Source organism: Emydura macquarii, unplaced genomic scaffold (genome assembly GCF_026122565.2).
Source record: "Emydura macquarii macquarii isolate MOO-44397 ecotype Brisbane River unplaced genomic scaffold, CSIRO-AGI_Emac_v2 contig_2768, whole genome shotgun sequence".
Classification (NCBI taxonomy): Eukaryota; Metazoa; Chordata; order Testudines; family Chelidae; genus Emydura; species Emydura macquarii.
Window position 1 is genome coordinate 34,899,642 of NW_027132905.1, and position 19,295 is coordinate 34,918,936.

The 19,295-nt window shown below is 43.2% G+C and overlaps 1 protein-coding gene across 7 annotated transcripts in view; it reads left to right on the forward strand.

The window, feature by feature from the left end:
- Positions 1-17,898, forward strand: part of TMEM269 (transmembrane protein 269) — a 37,742-nt gene extending 19,844 nt beyond the window's left edge. For 6 of the 7 annotated variants that reach the window (XM_067567014.1, XM_067567017.1, XM_067567011.1 and 3 more), the window contains 4 exons: positions 1,697-1,794; positions 8,212-8,355; positions 11,970-12,170; positions 13,835-17,898. In XM_067567014.1, coding sequence (XP_067423115.1) covers positions 1,697-1,794; positions 8,212-8,355; positions 11,970-12,170; positions 13,835-13,944 — 553 coding nt within the window. In that variant the 3' untranslated portion in view covers positions 13,945-17,898. Of the gene's footprint in view, positions 1-1,696; positions 1,795-8,211; positions 8,356-9,020; positions 9,158-11,969; positions 12,171-13,834 lie in introns of those variants that run through there. The other variant, XM_067567013.1, reaches the window with a different exon arrangement.
- The last annotated feature ends 1,397 nt before the right edge of the window (positions 17,899-19,295 follow it).

Consider the following 19,295-nt stretch of genomic DNA (forward strand, 5'->3'; position numbering starts at 1 on the left):
AACGTGTAGTTTAAAACATGACATTTTTTCCTCATGTGGGCATGGCCTAAGATAACCAGGTTGAGTTTGTGTCCCCTGCCATCTCCAAGGTGACAGACTGACAGCTGTCACAGCTGATGAGAAGGGAATGGCTGTTGCCAAAAGGAATTTCTGAGGGCTTTATCCTACCATGATTAACACCCTCTGTCCCCTTATGGATGTCAGTGGAATTCCCTGGAATGTAAATCAGGTCAAGAATTGGCCCATGTAGTGTAACATTTCTCTGCACTGCGTTCCCAGTGAGCTGCTAAGTACCTTCTCCAGGTTAAGTAAGTGACACTGGGATTTTAGGGTAGATAGGAAAGAAAAGTGGTCTGGCAAGATAACAAAACCAGAGAAGGGATTGAAGAGATGTAAACAGGCACAGGAGAATATATTCAAGGTTGTCTTTCTCCCATATGAGTGGGAGTTTCCATCAATCTCTGTAGGATGCCAAAAGGGGCCTTTACTTGTCCATTGTCCTGTAAGGATATCCAGCTAAAAATATTCCTTGGACTCTATTACTTGTTGGTTATTATGGTGCATCCAGAATTTAATGCCCAGTCCTGCAGCCCTCACTCCCGATTGACATCACTGCAGAGATCTGCCTCAGATCAGACTGCTAGATTGGTCTAAAATCTCATCTATGCTTGTTGAACAGGTAATAATTTTTGCTCCTAAAACAGAATAAAAAGGAAAAAGCTAGTCATCCCAGACTTTCATCAGCCAAGTAAACATTTGTAATAGTCTTTAATAGAACCAATAGCACTGTGTGGTCCAGGAATTATTTCAAGGTGGTACCCCTTGTGAGCTGCATTTCATTCAGTGGGATGAATCACAGGGAGACATTTTCCTGGCAGAACGCCATTTCTAGGGTAGCCGTGTCCTTCATTGGACCAAATTCTGTCCTCCATTTACACCCAGGACAGAGGGACAACTTGAATAAAAATTGAGGGGCTCTTGGAACAACAGTGTAGGAGATCCATAGCCACGTCATAAGGGACATCAGCAGGAGAGTGAACAGCTAGGGAGGGACTTACTTTGTGCTGCAAAAATGATTGCACCTTTGCTGAGGAACCCTTATAACACTAACCCACCAAATTTGTTGTAGCTGCTTGATCTCTCTGTGAAGCTTTTCTGCACTTTAATCTGGTTTGGTCCAGGGGACCATGTCATCCCAGACATAGTCCTGAATTCTCCACTGATTCCTCCTCCTTTCCTGCGTGCTTATCTGCATTGTTGTTTCCATCCTCAAATAACGGAGGACTGTACCTGATTCCCTATTGCAGCCCATCAGTCCCTGGTGTGGTCCAAGTCCAATAAGCCTCCCTCCTCCAAGGCTCAGCAAGTGGTTGTGTGTACAAAACTGGCCTTTGTTCCCCCGATCTCAGAGTGGAATTTGCTCTTCCACTTTAAGTGCTGCTTCACCTTCAGGAGAATCTGTGTGAACAAGCACCAGGAGGTGCCGGCCAGGCCCATTAAGGCAGAGGCGTAACTGAAAATCTTGGGAGTGAGCTGATTTCAGGCTCCTGCATTGATGTAGAGCTGTGCCTATTCCAGCTTCACGGGCCATCTCGTGGCAATACTGAAGATTAATATGCTTGTTGCCTGTTACAAACCTAGGAACCTGACGTAGCCATGGAGACACTAATGTCCTTCCCTTGCTCTTTTCCTCTAGGCAATACCACTGCGCTTGCTGGCTGCTCCTGATTGGTTTCCTGCTTGATCTAGCTGATGGAGCGGTTGCTAGGCAACTGAATGCTTGCTCAGCCCTGGGTGAGTGCCATCTTGTCCTTTAGAAGCTCAGAATACTGTTTCCAATCTACTTAATGAACAAACTAGACATATTGGGGTACACTCGTCCCTGACGGACAGGATAAATTGCACCCCAGAGATGAAATTAGCCCACCGGCTGTAACGGCTACCCCACCACTCAACTCCGAGGCAGGGAGGGTTTTCAAGCACAGAGGCTACTGTGCCAGGTAATTATTACACATGTTGGTTCTCCCCTTGCATGAGATACTCTATCTGCTGACATAGTATGTGCTGTCCCTAAGGCTGGAGGCTTCTTGCTAAATGTGGGTTAGTTTTCCTGTTGAATTTATGAGATTGAGTTTAGGATTCTGTGGTTCACAAGCATTCTTCTGAATTGCAGTTGAGACCCCTCTTTGGAGGTGCCTTGAACATGTTAGACTCCAAAGAATTTCAGATTATGCCCTTTTTTCGTGCTAGCATTTCTTGTTGCAAATTTACGCACACGCACAAAACTCAGTCGCGTTCACGTGGTTCCTCTCCTGGTAGCCATTCAGCAGCAGCAGTTTGTCCAGGAGTTCTCATGAGTGATGTCATTGCAGACAGTGAGACCATTATGAAGCACTAAAACCCATATCCATTTGACCAGTCTGTATGAAGAAGACAGGTGGGGCGAAAATTCTATGTTGGAGGGGAAAATAACATAGGCCTTAGCTGTTGCCTCTGCACAGTGAGAGGAAACATACTGCATCCCTGTCCAGAGGCTGTGGAATGGAGGTCTCTGCTGCACTGTTCCCCTGGACTCCACTTCCAGTGGGGATCCACACATATGGATGGGTGCTCTCCATTCATCTTCCACCATCAGACTGACTGCAAAGAGCCCTTGCCTCTGGCTTGTCCCAAGATCCATGCAAAACTCTGGGATCGGTGAGTCCTGGCGATGGGCGGGTTTAAAACCCTTCTAATTCTGCAGGGAGGCAACTTCCCTGGATAGCCTATAAATGATCTGATGGGGAAACTGAGAGAAACAGCCCTTAGTTTTCTATCACCACCTGTTTTTTCACTCCCAACTATTTGGGATTGCTGATTGCTCTACATCAGCTCATGCAGAATGTAAATGGGAGAGTCTGACTGGAGACAGAAGAGAGAAATTGTATATTAAACCCAAATTTCCAGTGCAGTCCAGCTTCATCTGTTATCGTCTTTCAAATCAGAGCAAAGAGAGGATATATGGTGTAGTTCTAGGTTTTCAAGACGTGCTGTATGGACGCAGGCATATGTGAAGACATAATCAGCCTTGCAAGCGCCGAGGGCTAAATATAGCAGTAAAAAGAGAAGTTCATGAGATGGGGAGTGGTCTGTGGTCCAGTGCTGCATTTCTAGCCCACCCAAAGCCTCCACTGCAATCGCTGGGACCAGATTCACCATTGCCCTGCACTTTGTGGAGTCCTTTACACAAGTGCAAAGTGAGTATAAAACACCACAAATCGGAATGGGGGCATTTCATGCCTGCGTTGGACTGGTGTAAGTTATTGCCACACCAAATCTGGCCTTGGGAGTGCAGGCTGTACAAGGACAGCCAGGCCCCTGGACATTGCAGAGTTGTGTCTCTGTGACTAATCCTATATGGCACTGAGAGAGTCATTCCTGTGAGTGCAGCCAGGATAAGGACGTGTTTGGAACTGGAGCAGTGTGCTTAGAACTCAGTTGTGATGCTGCCTTCGAGCAGCTTGTCCTCTGGCTCCACTATCTCACTGTGCTTATATGAGAGAGGCACTGCGGCATTCTCCATGTCTGGCGTCTCTCAATGACTCTGGCTCAAATGTGCTCGGTTTATAAGCAGCATTTTTCTAACTGGCAGCCCTGGAAGATCCCCTTGGGAGCTAGGAGTCAGGCTAGATTTTGCCATAAGGCTCAGGTAGTCAGCAATTTTGATGGTATACAGGCCAGAGCAGAGTCCTGCACCCTCTGCCATAGCTACATTGTTTCTCCAGAGCCAATGGGAATAAATACACCTGCATTATTACAGTCAGTGCAGTTGGCAGAGGAGGCTCTGATACACACAGGGAGCAGACTTTTGGTATAAGAAGGTGCCAATTTTAAAATAAAGGGTTTTCAGGGAAAACAAAGATCGTTCTAATCCACAGCGTGAACTCTTCTCTTGTAGATATTAACTCTTTGGGAGTGGGTTTAAGTGTCTAGTACAGTAAATGTACACTCTGTCTTACCAAACAAATACCGGCTATTAATAAAAATTTGGGCCCCTAAGACGAGTAAAGTAAAAGAATCTGCTCAGTGGGATTAGAGGGGCCAGCTGTTTAAACTTAAAATAAAAAATGCCAGACCTCTGTCTTAATACTCTCTGGCGTGAGGAAAGCAGGAATATAGGAAGACACCAGACCAGACCCGTGGTCCATCTAGTCCTGTATTCTGCCTCTAACATGGCCCAGGGCCAGAACCAGATGCCACAGAGGAAGGTGCACCAAACCTCTTGTCTGGCAGATGTGGACTAATTGGAGCTCCATGTGAATGTCTCATCCTAACACATGTAAGAAGAGATCAGTTTAAGCCCTGCAGCATCAGGTTTTACATCCCTTCCAAAATGTCTTTTCTTAGCATTAGTTATTGTAACGCTAGTTATTCTTGTTCTTGATCCAGCCAATTCCTTGTTGAATCTTGCTAAGTCCTTGGCCTCAGCAACATCCTGGCAATGAATTCCACAGGCTAATTGCCCACTGTGTAAAGGATTTTCTTTTATCAGTTTTGAATTTGTCATGTTTTAATTTCATTGAATGGTCCTTTCTTGTGTTATGAAAGAGCAAGAAGAGAAGCTCTCTTAACTACTGTCTGTAGACCATTATGCTTCACCTTCATCTTCCTCCTTCCCTGCAGCACCTCCTGTCTCCCATAACTCTGCAGTAGATCCTGCTAATGCTATTTATGCCCTGTCCTTCCCATTGACTTGAACCCATCTTGAGGTGCCCCCATTTCTGGCGTCTCATGCTTGGGGTGCAGAGTACTTCTGACTGTACTGTGCACTGAGTCACTTGCACAAGTCAATGGGGAGCAGCTACTGGGATCTTGGCAAGTACAGGAAGGGAAGGAGAGAACTGTCTTTCTCTTAGCCAGTGCTTTGATAGTGGTGGCATCGTAAAGCTGTCTGAATTGGCAGCACTTATCCTGCTAGGATTAAGCATAAATGGTGACTGCCTCCCGTACCTAATCATCTCTGGAGCGGGGTGCTCTTGCTTGTCTTTGGGTGGACAAGGGTTTGTGCTGGGTCAGGGAAAGACAGTCCTCAACTAGAGAATTTAGGAAAGTCCTTAAGCCAAAAGTCCTTAAGCCACTCTTCATACATTCATAGATCCCAGGCCAGAAGGGACCACTGTGATCATCTAGTCTGATCTTCTGGATAACACAGGCCAGAGAATTTACCTAAAATAATCCCTAGAGCAGATCTTTTAGAACAAACATCCAGTCTCGATTTAAAAATTGTCAGTGATGGAGGCTCCAACACAACCTTTGGTAATTTTTTCCAGTGGTTAATTACTCTCGTGGCTAAAATTTTACATATTTCCACTCTGAATTTGTCTAGCTTCAACTTCCAGTCACTGGATCATACTAGACCTTTCTCTGCTAAATTGAAGAGTTCATTCTTAAACATTTGTTCCCTGTATAGGTACTTAGAGTGTGATCAAGTCACCCCTTAACCTTCCCTTTGTTAGGCTAAACAGATAGACTCAAGAAATTCTATCACTATAAAGCAGATTTTCTAATCCTTTAATCATTCTCATGGCTCTTCTCTGAAACCTCTCCAATTTATCAACATCCTTTTTGAACTGTGAACACCAGATCTGGACATGGTATTCCAACAGCAGTCGCACCAGTGCCAATGCAGAGGTAAAATATCCTCTCTACTCTCCTACACCAGATTCCCCTGTTTATGCATCCCAGGATACATTGGCTCTTTTGGCCACACCGTCACACTGGGAGCTCATGTTCAGCTGATTGTCCATCATGATCCCCAAATCTTTTCTGGTCTCTGTTTCCCAGGATAGAGATGCCCATCCTGTAAATAGGGCCTGTGGTCTCTGTTCCTAGATGCAGACATTCACATGTATCGGTATTAAAATGCATATTGTTTACTTGCACCCAGTCTGAATCAGTGACCTGTCCTCTTCATTATTTATCACCCCCCAATTTTGTCATCTGCAAACTTTATCAGGGATGATTTTATGTTTTCCTCCAGGTCATTGATAAAAATGTTAAATAGCGTAGGGCCAGGAGTCGGAGCCCACACACTCGATGATTCCCTGTTTACAATTACATTTTGAGACCTATCAGTTAGGCAGCTTTTAATGCATGTAATGTGCAGTGCCATGTTAAATGCCTTGCAGAAGTCTGAGTATATTAAGTCAACACTATTACCTTTGGCAACCAAACTTGTAATTTCCTCAAAAAAAGAGATCAAGTTAGTCTGACAGGATCTGTTTTCCATTTATCCATGTTGATTGGCGTTGATTATATTACTCTTCTGTAGGAATAGACCCCAGTAAATTATGGCTTTAAATTGAGTGTGTGAGTGATAGGCCGGAAGCATGTGACTAAAAAGGATTAGATCATGAGAAAGAAGGATTGTTTGTGTTTAACTTGTACTGACCCTGGAAATACCAGAGTTTTTCTTATTTAAGGTTTGGGCTAAGCAATAGAAATAAAGAGAAATTGTTAAGTAGATCCCAGATGCAGTAAATAATTAGTTAGAAATGCTTAGACCAGTAGCTAGGAAAAAATATGGCAAAGCGATGTAAACGGCTTCAGCTGACTTCAGCTAAGGTCCAGTAATTAGCAATGACATCCCTTGTGCATTATAGTGTATACAAAGCAAGGTTTCTGGGGGTTCCTTGTCAGAGCTTTTCCTGATCTCTCTGGAGTCACACCATCATGGGAAGGTGTCTCCCGGGCCTGATCTGGTTGTATTTTGGCCAATGCTTATCACTGTATCATTGGATATCGAATATGGGTGTATCTGCTTACATTTGTATTGTGGATGTTATCAACACCAAGTGGCCTTCGGGACTAATAAAGGAATGTTTGTGTGGCAATTGAGTCATGGCAAACCTTAAAAAACTTATTAAGCAAATAACTTCCAGCCCCTCATTTAATCCTTTATTAATTGAATCCTGTATCAGTTGCTCCATGATCTTGCTCATGGTTGATGTCAGACTGACAGGCCTATAATTACCTGGCTCATCCCATTTACCTTTTAAATGTCAGCACAATAGCTTTCTTCTGGAACTTCCCCAGTGTTCCAAGACATATTGAAAATTAACATTACTGGCCCAGAGAGCTCTTTTGAATCTGTTGTGTAGAGGGGATGGTGATCCTCTGTGCTCTTTCACGTTGGTGGTTGCCTTGAGGGAGAGAAAATCTTGTGTATCACTGTGCACTGAATGTGAAACAAGCCAAGTTCAGTAGTTCAGCTAAGGCTTGGGGAGAAAGGGCTGGAGAAAGGTGGGGAGGAACAATAGAGCTCATTTGAGGGGACAGGAAGGCTCTCTAGAAGTCGAGAAACTGAAGAGCAGCCATAATTCATCCACTCTACAAACTGAACTTCTCACACTGTGAGAGATAGCAGGTCCTGAACTCCGAACGCAGCCCCCCTTCATCAAGTAGAACTTGAGCATGGATGGGTCGGAAATACAGCATGGATGGGTCAGAAATACTGGGTGGCAAAAAATGAACCTTTTGACAGGAGGATCCATCTTCTCTCTCTGTCCTCCGGGTTCAGTGCTCTCTCCTTTTGCAGAAGGGCACATGGTGCCCTGATGAAGGCCTGAAGGCAGGATCTCTCTGTTGCACCACAAAGTAGGGGCAGTTTAAAATGTGTCTAGCTGACTGTTCTAAGTGGTTTGTAAAATTAAAGGTTAAAACAAGACTCTTTCCATTCACCAAAGCTTGAACATCTTTCACACCATCATCTACCTGACTTGAGCCCAAGCCTGAAAATAATCCACACCTCCCTTACTTAGCTGTTCCAATGGTTAATTATCTTCATGGTTAAAAAATCGGGCCGTATTTCCACTTTGAATTTGTCTAGCTTGTACTTCCAGCTTTTGGGTCTTGTTCTACCTTTGCTGAATTAAAGAGCCCCCTGCTGTCAGAAATCTCCCTGTCTAGACACTTACAGGTCATGATCAAGGCACCTTTTAACCTTTAATCAGCTAAATAAATTGAGCTCCTTTAGTTGCTTACTGTAAGGTAAGTGTTATGCTGGTGACGATAGTGCTAACCGTGTTCAGTCCATGAAGAAGTGCACTTGTGGGTGATGCTAGACTCACCCTGAGAGCACTTGCTTGGGAAACCCTCCTGCGCCTTGCTGCCATTTGTGGCGTTGGGATCAGATTGCGTGGTCACTGAGCAGCTGTTTCACACTCACTGCAGGTGCCAAGCTGGATGATTTTGCTGACTTCACCTCATTCGGTCTGGCCACAGCTCTGCTGCTGCAGGCTCATGGGATCCTGGATGGGTTGCTGGCTATCGTCTATGTGCTCGCAGTCTTTGCCCGCTTGTGCTTCTTCTCAAGTGGTAAGTATGTGGTCTCACTTTCTCTGCGTGGGTCTGGAGCATGATCACAGCCAATAATAACAGAACATAAGCCGGGCGTAAATGGCTGAAAGTGAATTACCTTCTAGTTGTAGGAGCTTCTTCAGCTTCTGTTCTACTCTCTGCTAATGTGGGCCTGCAGCACCCACCGCAGGGGGAAATGGAGTGAGACAGTAATGCTGGCCCTGCAGTGGGTTCCCCTCTTTCACCTTCCTGGGACCCCAGGACAGTCCTTTTTGAACTGTGGGATTTGGGCCTGTGGCTGGGAAGCCACATGCCCCACACCCTGTGAGGTTTCTGAGGCTGCTCTAAACAGCAGTGACTCTCATTGGGTCCCTTTCATGTCTGCTACTGCAAGTAATGGCCCCTCTGTGCGTGATAGTGTTGAGTTGTGCGAGGCACGAGGGATGGACCTCTGCTGCTGGGTGTGGGAGAGCAGGACAGTACCTGGGGGATGGGGAGCAGTATGAAAGGCTTCAGGCTCCCAGTACCACAGGGTTTTCCTCGGGGAGTTTCTTCGTCTGTCCCACTCCAGCAGGTTTTTCTTTCAGTGGGTACAATTTTGCCCCCTGTGGAAGAGTGGGTGAGATGCTATGTGTATGTGTTAGAGACTTTCAACATCAGTCTCTCTCTCTGTGTTTTAACAGCACATTCAACTCTGAAAACCGAAAAGCTTGTAGATAACAAATCTACACTTCACCACTCGTGGGGTTTGTTGACTTTTGGCCTTTCACTCACCATGGCTAGGAAAAGAGACATGCAGTACTTGAAAAGCACATACAGGGTATGCAGTGTGTTCCTGTCTCAGCTAGTTTGGGCCCCAAATTTAGGTTTTCTAGAAACCTAATGTGCATAGAAATGTTTTCATGATTTGTTTTTGATCCCCACTAAACTGAAAAAAAATAAGTGTTGGGAGTTAGGCCTTTTCCTGCAGGGTTAGAAATATTAGATCAGATTCAAAGTCTTCAGCCAGTTCCATGGAGACTTTGAAGGTTAGAAATGCTGCCTAAGAGAGTGCCTGTCGCTGATGATACAGCCTCCTGTGATAGCTACGTTCCAAAGGAATTGATCTACCATGAGGCAGAAACTCAAGAGAAGGAAATAGGGCTTAGATGCTAACAGCTCTAAGGCTCTGGAACTCACTGCTGGAGGAGGCTGGAATGGCCATAAATCAATCTTACAACCTTTGGAGCAAAGTGTAAAATACACCACTTTGAGCTAGTCTTTCATAGATTCAAAAGCCATGTGATCATCTAGTCTGATCGCCTGCATAGCACAGGCCAAAGACCTGCCCCACAATGATCCCTAGAGCAGAGCTTTGAGAAAAACAGCCCATCTTGATTTAAAAATAGTCAGTGATGGAAAATCCACCATGACCCTGGTAAATTGTTCCAATGGTTAATTACCCTCACTGTTAAAAATTACACCTTATTTCCAGTCTGAATTGCTCTAGTTTCAACTTCCAGCCATTGAACCATGTTAGACTTTTCGCTGCTAGATTGAAGAGCCCGTTAGTAAATATTTGTTCCCCACACAGGTATGTATAGACTGAATTAAGTCACCCCTTAACCATAAGCTTAACAAAGGAAGGTTAAAATGTGACTTGATTACAGTCAATAGGTACCTACCTGGGGAACGAATATTTAATAATGGACTCTTCAGGTTAACAGAGAAAGGTCTAACATGAGCCAGTGGCTGGCAGGTGAAGCTAGACAAATTCAGACCTGAAATAAGGCATACATTTTTAACAGTGAGAGTAATTAATCACTAGGACAATTTACCACGGGTTGTAATGTATTCCCCATCATTGACAATTTTTAAATCAAGATTGGCTTTTTTTTTTTTTTTTTTCCTTAAAAAATTTGCTCTAGGAATTATCTTGAGGAAGTTCTATGGCCTGAGCTGTACAAAAGGTCAGACTAGAACACTAGATGATCACAGTGGTCCCTTCTGGCCTTACAATCTGTGAAGCTAAGCTAAATAGATAGACTCAAGAAGCTCAATCATTATAAGGCAGGTTTTCTAATCCTTTAATCATTCTCGTGGCTCTTCTCTGAACCCTCTCCAATTTATCAGCCTCCTTCTGGAATTGTGAATACCAGATTTGGACACAGTATTCCAGCAACAATCGCACCAGTGCCAAACACAAGAGATAAAATATCCTCTCTACTCTCCTACTCCAGATTCCCATTTATGCATCCCAGGATCACATTACCCAGTATGGCCACAGTTTCACACTGGGAGCTCAAGTTCAGCTGACTAGTCCCTATCATCCTCCCCAAATCTTTTACAGAATCACTGTTTCCCAGGATAGAATCCCACATCCTGTAAATGTGGCCTACATTCTTTGTTCCTAGATGTATACTTCTATGTTTATCCGTATTACATGAGAATGGCCACACTGGGTCAGACCAATGGTCCATCTAGCCCCATAGCCTGTCTTCCAACAGTGGCCAACGCCAGGTGCTTGAGAGTGAATGAACAGAACAGACAAAATCATCAAGTGACCCATCCACCGTCTCCCATTCCCAACTTCTGGCACTCAGCAATTCCTGCCCGTCTGGCTCATAGCCATAGATGGACCTATCCTCCATGAATTTGTGTATTTCTTTTTTTAACCCCGTTATAGTCTTGGCCTTCACAATATCTCCTGGCAAGGAGTTCCACAGGTATTAAATGCATATTGTCTGCTTGTGCCCTGTTTACCAAGCAATCTAGATCACTTTGAATCAGTGACCTGTCCTCTTCATTATTTACCACTCGCCTAATTTTTGTGTCCTCTGCAAACTTTTTCAGTGATGATTTTGTTTTTTCCCAGGTTACTGATAAAAATGTTAAATAGCATAGGACCAAGAACCAATCCTTGTGGGACCCCTCTTGAAACACACCTGCTTGATGACAATTCCCCATTTACAGTTACATTTTGAGACTATCAGCCAGTTTTTAATTCATTTATGCCATGTTAATTTTATATTTATAAAATTATATATATATTTATATTTTATATTATTCTGGTTTTTTTTAATCAAAATGTTGTGTGGTACCACGTCAAATGCCTTACAGAAGTCTAAGTAAATTATGTCAACATTTTCCCTTCCAATAGTAGCAGTGAGAGGTGGAAGAAAGGAAAGCAAGAGGGAGAAAACCTCTAAGGGAGGATAGGAGAGGAAAAAAGAGGGAAATAAACATATAACTGATTGCTCGAGGGGAAGGAGGGAGGAAAATTAGCCCACCACCCTGTTTTGGTTGGAATCCTCTTTTGTTACAATTCCTTTTCTCAGCACTGAGGTACTCTAGTGATGGGCACAGTATGAAATCTACTTTCTAGTCATTGATGTTTTTCCAGCTGAGGGAAATGAAAATACACATAGTAAAATGGTGAAACGTTTGATTTTTTTTTTTAAGGGTTCATTTTTTCTTATCTCAGGCATTACAAATAAAACGGGGGCAGAACAGTTCAGATTTTTGGTTAACCTGTCCATGCCCCTTTTTAGATTTGAACCACACATTTTTTTTTATTTCCCAGAATCCTCTGTCTACTAGCTTTGTGGCAATTTTAAAAGGAAAAGTCACCCATTGTTTCCTCTTCCTTGTAGGAATCCCTTTCATGTACCGAGGTCTGCCCTGTCCATATGCGTCTTCCCTCCTGACTGGCACGTACCTCTTGACAGGGGGCAACCTGGTGGTTCTACGCATTATAGCCATAGTAATGATCCTGTTCATGGTTGACCAGGGCTTCTATCCTCATGACAAAGTACTGGAGTCCCAGCTCTGGAAAAAAATGGTCTATGCAGGGGGTAAGCTTAAAAACAAACCAGCACTAAACCTTGTCTTTCATTTGTTTCTGTTAATACACACAAGGGGTGAGCCACTCTGCACATCAAGGGGGAGGCACAGTGCCTGCCCGTCATTAGCTAGTTCCATCTCTGACTTTATCTTTCAGCTCAACTGATGGAAAGGGTAAATTAATGTGACCCAGCGTTCTTGGGAGCTGTATGAAAATATAAATGTCTTTTTGGTAGTGTAAACCTAAAATAAATATGTAGTTTATAAGTTCTTTAACACGTGCTTGAAACATGAGGGGTTTGTTATTCAGCTGAATACAGCATATGCCTCTTTAAGAGAAGCAAAATGAATAATACATGGAACGTCTATAGTGCCTGTCATCGGAGATGTTGTGAATGCACTCTACAAAATGGGGAAGAAATTTTCTCAGTTTTTAGGCCTGGGCAAACAGACACAGGCACAGAAATCACTTGCATAAATTCACACAGTGGCCATGGTTGGGCTAGGAATAGAACCAGTTTCCCAACTCTCAATTGCCGTGCTCAAACTCTGAGATCATGCTTCCTCCTACCTGAAATAAACCTAGATGGTTCAGAAACATAGGAAGTGTCACGCCAGATCCTATCAATAGTCCATCTAGCTCAGTCAGTCTCCTTTCTCTGGGAATGTTTCAGAGGGAGCTGTTTCAGAGGAAAGTGTAAAATACCCAGCAACTCCTACTGGACAATTGCATTTTTCATTCATACTTTATTCACTGTAATTTTGTTAGCTCTATTTTTAAAATACCTCTCCATTAAGAAAGGCTAGTAAGAAGGGAATTTAAAAAAAAAACAGTCTTCAGAATTGTGCTGTATTCCTGCTAGTTGATTGCTCAAATCAAATTTACTCCAATATATCCAGTCAACGCCTCTATAAATGCCCACCGGCAACATTAATTCTGCAGTTTTACCAGCCACAGATAACAGACCGTGGCTTGTTTTGTTTTTAGAACCCTGAAATGGAGCAGTGAAAGCAGCTAGAAAATTATTTTGTCAGACTTAATAGAAATGGCATGGAAATTGCAGAAGCATGGTACTTGTGCGTGTATAAGGTTGGGGTCATGGAACTGGTTCACCGAGCTGACAGCTGTACTGTGCCCTGTGCTGCAGGAAGGCAATAGGATAAGAGACAGTTTAAGTGTTAAATCTTTGAATAGTAGGTGTATATGGCACAGCAGAGAATCTGAGATGGGAATGGCATTACCTCTGCATCTAGCGGGATCTTTTAATGTTTGCTGTCAAAATCTTTAACACAATCTCCTTGAAGGCAGTAGGTTTTTGCTTCTATACAGAAGACCATCTCTGGCAGCTAGTACTTTCCTGGATTACATATTTCTTTGTTAAGATCATAAGTACATTAGACAGGTGGAAATGGCTCCTTTTGCTAGAGTTACATGCTGTGAAAGGTACAAGAAAAGACCAGATCATAAGAAAAAACCTCTTTCTGGGTTTTTTAAAAGGATTTATTTCCAGCAGTGAATAGAATTTTTCAGTCTCAGACCTGGACAATACCTGCTAGAAAATCTTTCAGTGACAGAAAGGCAGGGATTTGGGGAAGTGTGTGAAATGCATATTTACATTTGTTATCCTTGTAAATTGTATCTGACCTACTTTTCTGTGCTACTTTCCTGTTGCAGGTATCCTGATGGTTTTTCTCTCTTCCTATCCAATAGTCTCTCTCTACTATCTCGTTTGGTCCACTACTTACATCTTCTTCCCAGTCGCCTTGTGGAGCACGAAAGTTTAACTGCATCCTAGGTATTGTGTAGATGATGAGAGCTTCATGTGTCACTGTGATAACCTGCCAAAGGCGACATCTGTGACCTAAATGAAGACTTATCCTGTGTTCACATCCATGAGTTGCCTAATCCTTACTAAAGTTTTCATCATTGCAATCATACGTACTTGAACGTAACTGTGAGGGGATGTCTTGTCACTTCAAATAACGCTTTCAAACTGGAGTGGTAGGAAATATCTGTGTTAATGCAGTTCCTGCAGTTCCCCAGCCTGTTTCAAAGTGTTTATGTAGTGCCTGCTCTCTGACACCACAAGTAATAACTAACATGAAGTTTAACACTTGTTAATGGAGAAACTTCATTTAAACTCTCCCCAGATATTTGAGGGTTTGATGTAGAGGTGAGTGTACATATTCTTTACAAGAAAACACTGTGTGGGTTTAAGATGAGAAATTCATTTTCAGATTTTTATGCTGCTTAAAATCATGAATTTACAACGTTCTTTGCTTCTTCTAGAGCCGTAGGGCAGTAGACACCCACAAGGGGTGTCCTCTCACTACTCCTGGGCCCTAGACTCCTTCACAAGCTCTGCTGTAGCTCTGGAAGAAGCTCAGGAAGGCTGAGATCAGTATCCGAAACACTAAGTATCTTAAACACTGAGATGTTGATTTGAAAATGGCTACTTACCATCCTCCCAGTGGTGCCCAATCTTATCACACAGGAGGGCCACATAAACCTAAGCACACTCTTGGGTGGGCCAAACAGATTCTACAGCTTTTAATAAGATTTAAAGTCACCTTCTTGATTTATATTTTAAGTTCAGCTTGTTTCATGTGTATTAAGATAGGTTGTTTCTATGTACAGTATTGTCTATTTACACACTTGTGTAAACTAAAATGATGTAAACATGACAAAACGCTAATGAGTTGGCAGTTAGTATATTGTGTTGAAGCAGGCTGTGGGCCTCATTAAATGCTCTGGTGGGCCGTAGCTTGGTCAACCCTGGCCTAACCCAATGAAATATCCTAGTTGGCATGAAAATAGAGTAGGTTTATTTAAGTGTGTATCTATATATTTGTAATACACAGGAGAGGAGAACTGATGGTTTTTTTAAATGGAGTACAGTTTTACTTTCTGACCTTTTGAGCAACAGCGTTTGCATTTTCGCGAAAGATGGAAACCTATTGCACCTCTTTCTAGTGTTGGCACAATGCAGCGCAGATGGCTGCAGAGTACAACTAGGAAATGTGTATTTAAAAGAGTCAGTGGCTAGATGAACATCAGTCTATGGCTTCCATTGAACCACCTTGGCCTGTATTTTCTGCAGATACTGTAGCTGGGAAGGCTTTTATTCTGGTCCAAGGGCCTTGGCATCTCGTTGGAGCTATGCTGCGAAAGCAGAAGTCTACCTAAAATGTAGAGCAGTGGAGAGCGTTTGTTTTACTATTTTAGATAATTATGAACAACTTCCTATTGAAATTTGAGATCTGTATATTTTAAACCAGCAAATTGTAACCACAGACTACTCTAACAGTCACAGAGGCATAATCAGACTAGTGGGATCATCTTGTACCTGAAACTTATAACCCGACATACAGTATAGCAGACCAACCCCCCCTGCAATGGAACCTAAATGTTTCAGAGAATCCTGTACTGAAAGAAGGAAAGTGATGACTATCCCAACTGCAAAGCACCTGCTAAGATGCCTCTGAGAGGGAAAAGTGTCTTGCAGACCAACGGATAAAAAATAACCTCTGAAATGTTTGGGATCAAATCTGTCCCTGGTGTAACTACATTGACGTCTATGGCATTTCACCATGTCTGAATTTAGCCCAGGTGCAGCTTTCTTGCCTTTACTGGAGTTGTACCTACTGAGGTCAGAATTTGGCCCACCCTCTCATCTTCATGGTGAAGGGAATGTACCCAGCCGTGGGTCTTCTTGGCAATGCGTAAACCTCTTCCTGGATGTAACCTGGACCGTAGCTGTGGGATACAAGTCTGAGGCTCAAAACTTGTCTCCTGATGAAATGCCAGGGAAATTGACCCAGTACCTATGCACCGGTCGTATCCCAAAGTTCACTTCGCTTGTCCAAACATCTCTATGCTAGAACAAAAACTATTTTCATTCTTACAACACAAACTACAGTGATAGCAGGGTGACTCTTCGAATATTGCGTAACAGTAGAACAAATGTTTGGGAACCCTTGACACCTGATTTTGCTCTCACTTTTGGGGGTATCAGGCTGGAGTAACGCCATTGCAGTCAGACCTTACAGCTGTGTAAAGCTGGGCTTTGAGACCAAAATCAGGCCCTTACAGTTCAAGTTATGGCCTCAGTTTATGAGTGACAATCTGAGTATCATTCCGATGAAGAAAATTAATTCAAATAACCATTAGATTAACCAAGTTTTAACATTGGTGTCCTCCTAATTAAAGATTCAACCTGAGAGAGCATATGAAAAGAAAATAGCCAAACCATCTGTGGTAAGATCATGCTCCCTTAATTATCTGACAAATTCATGTTCTCGTAAAGGTTGAGGTTTTCCCACTTGAGCTGCTCCCCTGTCACTGTAGAATCCTTCTCCCATCCCCAGACACCTCATGTTAACACCTAGATTCTGCCTCCTGCCTCTTCTCGGGTTGTGCAATAAGCCCGACCTTCAAAGGGTTCCCACGGTGGTGCAGACTAATGAGAACTGCTGCAGCAAGTCCTGCACCTCAGCTCCCTCTCTATAGGCCTGATCCTGTGAGGTGCTGAATGCCTCCTGGGAGATGCAGTTGACTTCACTGGGAACTGGGTGCTCAGCATTTCACAGTGCTAGACCCTAGAAATTTCTGCTACTTTGTGTTGAGGGCCAGAATGCCAAATGAGTCACTTGCCTTCCCCAGGCTGGCCAGTGGAATAGTCCTTGCACTCACCAGTGGTATTCAGGCACACCAATGTGAGGCAGCTATTGCAGTGGGTCCTGTGTCAAAGCAGAGGTGACCTTGACTGGTTTTGAACCGTTGACTCCCTAATTCTGAATGCATCAGCAGCCTTAGAAGTGTATAAACTCCGGCCTGTTGACTAGAGAGGGGATAAAACTAGCCAGGCAAAACAGTGGCTTCCTAGCCAGGCTCAGAAGTGCCTTTTTGGACCCTAGCTTTGAGTCCTAGTCTCTCTTGCATTGTGGAGACTCACAGCCCCTGGAGGAGGGCGTGCCCCCTCCATCTGGAATGGAGCAAGAGTAGCTAGGAATCAAACCGTATGGCATCTTATCACAACATATTCAAAACTGGAAACAAAGAAGCATTCCCATTAGGCATAGCCTTCACTCCAAGAGTGCTCTGACTCTTCCCGAGTGTTTTTTTTAAACATGGCACTTTATCTGATGAGGTGACTACACCTTGCATTATTTCCATGTCCCCATCTTTTGTTTGCACATTTTGCTGGCACAACTAATGGGTTTGAGAGAGATCAGAAGCACCAAGCAAGAAGCGCATGGTAAAATGGAATTAATTCAGCTGTATCTGTTGTGTACAAGACCACCACAAAGCTGTATTGTTCTGGCAATTGACAGGTGAACAAGAGAACACTCAACTGGCAGATGTATCACAACTGTACATAGTAATTTATTATAAGGAAGTAATTGTGGTGTGGGTTTTTATTGTTGTTGAAGTCCGGAATATATTTTAAAGAGAATTAGCTCCGTCCCCAACAGAATACTGTGGGGACAGAACTTTTTCATTTCTCCTCTACTGATCAAATCTTTGGTGGGGAAGAAAATCATCTGTACTAGCTCTCTACAAATATGACGAAGTCTTATGTCCTGGAGTTTTATAATATTTATTTTTTACTGATCATTGTAGTGAAAAGTATTTTTTCCCAGCATTTGCTTGATGTGGGGGAAGGGCACAGGAATGGAAACTTGTATTTGAAACTGAAGTTCAATCTCTGGAAATAAAATTTTGGGGGAAAAATCCAATGCTGTGGTTTGTGTGTAAATCTGTTTGTTCCTGGAAAGCAAAGAGGCTGGAGATTGAAAGCATGTGAGGAAAATCTTCCACAATTCTTGTCTTCGAAGGCATCTGTGGAATACAACTGCACATGTAGCTTGACAAAACCCTTCAAGTGCGTTCTCTGTTTGGTTGGGTGTTGGCTGAACGGCTTGCTTACTAGCATGCAAAGAGGTATAGCAAACATTCCCATGGGAGACTGGAATTCCCAGAACTGTCACGACACCACTTCTAAAACCAGACCAGAGAAAAGACAATACCAATCAGGGGATAGAGCAAAGGCTAGCATATTAGGAGAACTGCTTCCTAGCCGTGCCGTTGACTTGCATTGTAATCTTGGCGAAGTCGCTTAGGCCAAAAGGATTGGCACCTAAATCCGTATTTTTTTACAGATCTAAGTTTGGAAACGTTGGTATTGACACACCCTACACTTTTCTCTCTCTGTTCAAAAACCCAAATCCCTCCTTTTTGTAAATGTGCTTTGAATGCCCAGTATTTATTATGCATCATGCAGTTTTGGCCTGTTCAATATTTTAATAGCACACAACTTTAGCCTTCTGGCAGGAGCAGGGTGTTGTCTATCTCTGCACTTACAATAGAAAGATGGATGTCCTGAAAAGCTGTTCCCAGCCATAATAAAGCAGTTGCTACTATAAAGAAGCAATAATAGGACTAACACACTGGTCATAGGTTATAAATCCAGAAGGGTCCACTGTGCTAATCGAGCCAGACCCGTATCACGCAGTCCATAGGACTTCCAAGAATTAACTTGTGTTAGAACTACAGCAGATCTTAGCAAAACATGCCATCTTGAATTAAAAATTGCCAGTGATGGAGAACAGAGGATTCTTCAATCAAGCAGACAAAAATATAACAAGATCCAATGGGGAAGCTGAAGCTAGACAAATTAGACTAGAAATATGGCACAATTTAACAGGGTAACCCTGTACAAAGAGAGCTTGTTTCTCACACTCCCAGAAAGCATTGTCATATATAGCACTGTTTGACTTGGCCTCACTTCTTGGAGAAGTAAATTATTTTGCCCAGGAGGAAATCTGTTGGGTGCTGTGGGCATTGTGTTATCTGCTGGATAAAACTCCCTGCAGGAGCTAAGTTCACCCTACTACTTCTCCACTAAAGTCTGAGAAGCATTGCCAGAGATAAATTAGCTCCCTCAACACTTCCTAGATGGAGGCTAATTCATATAGCTTATCAGATTTGGCAAAAAAGGAAAAGAAGGGAAGGAATTGTGGATTTTATGATAAATATGTCTACGGGCCTGACCTAATACCGATTTTCAGTTACAGGGCCATTGTGAACTCATGCCATGTTGGTTGTGGCAGCATTTTAACGTCACAATGGGCAA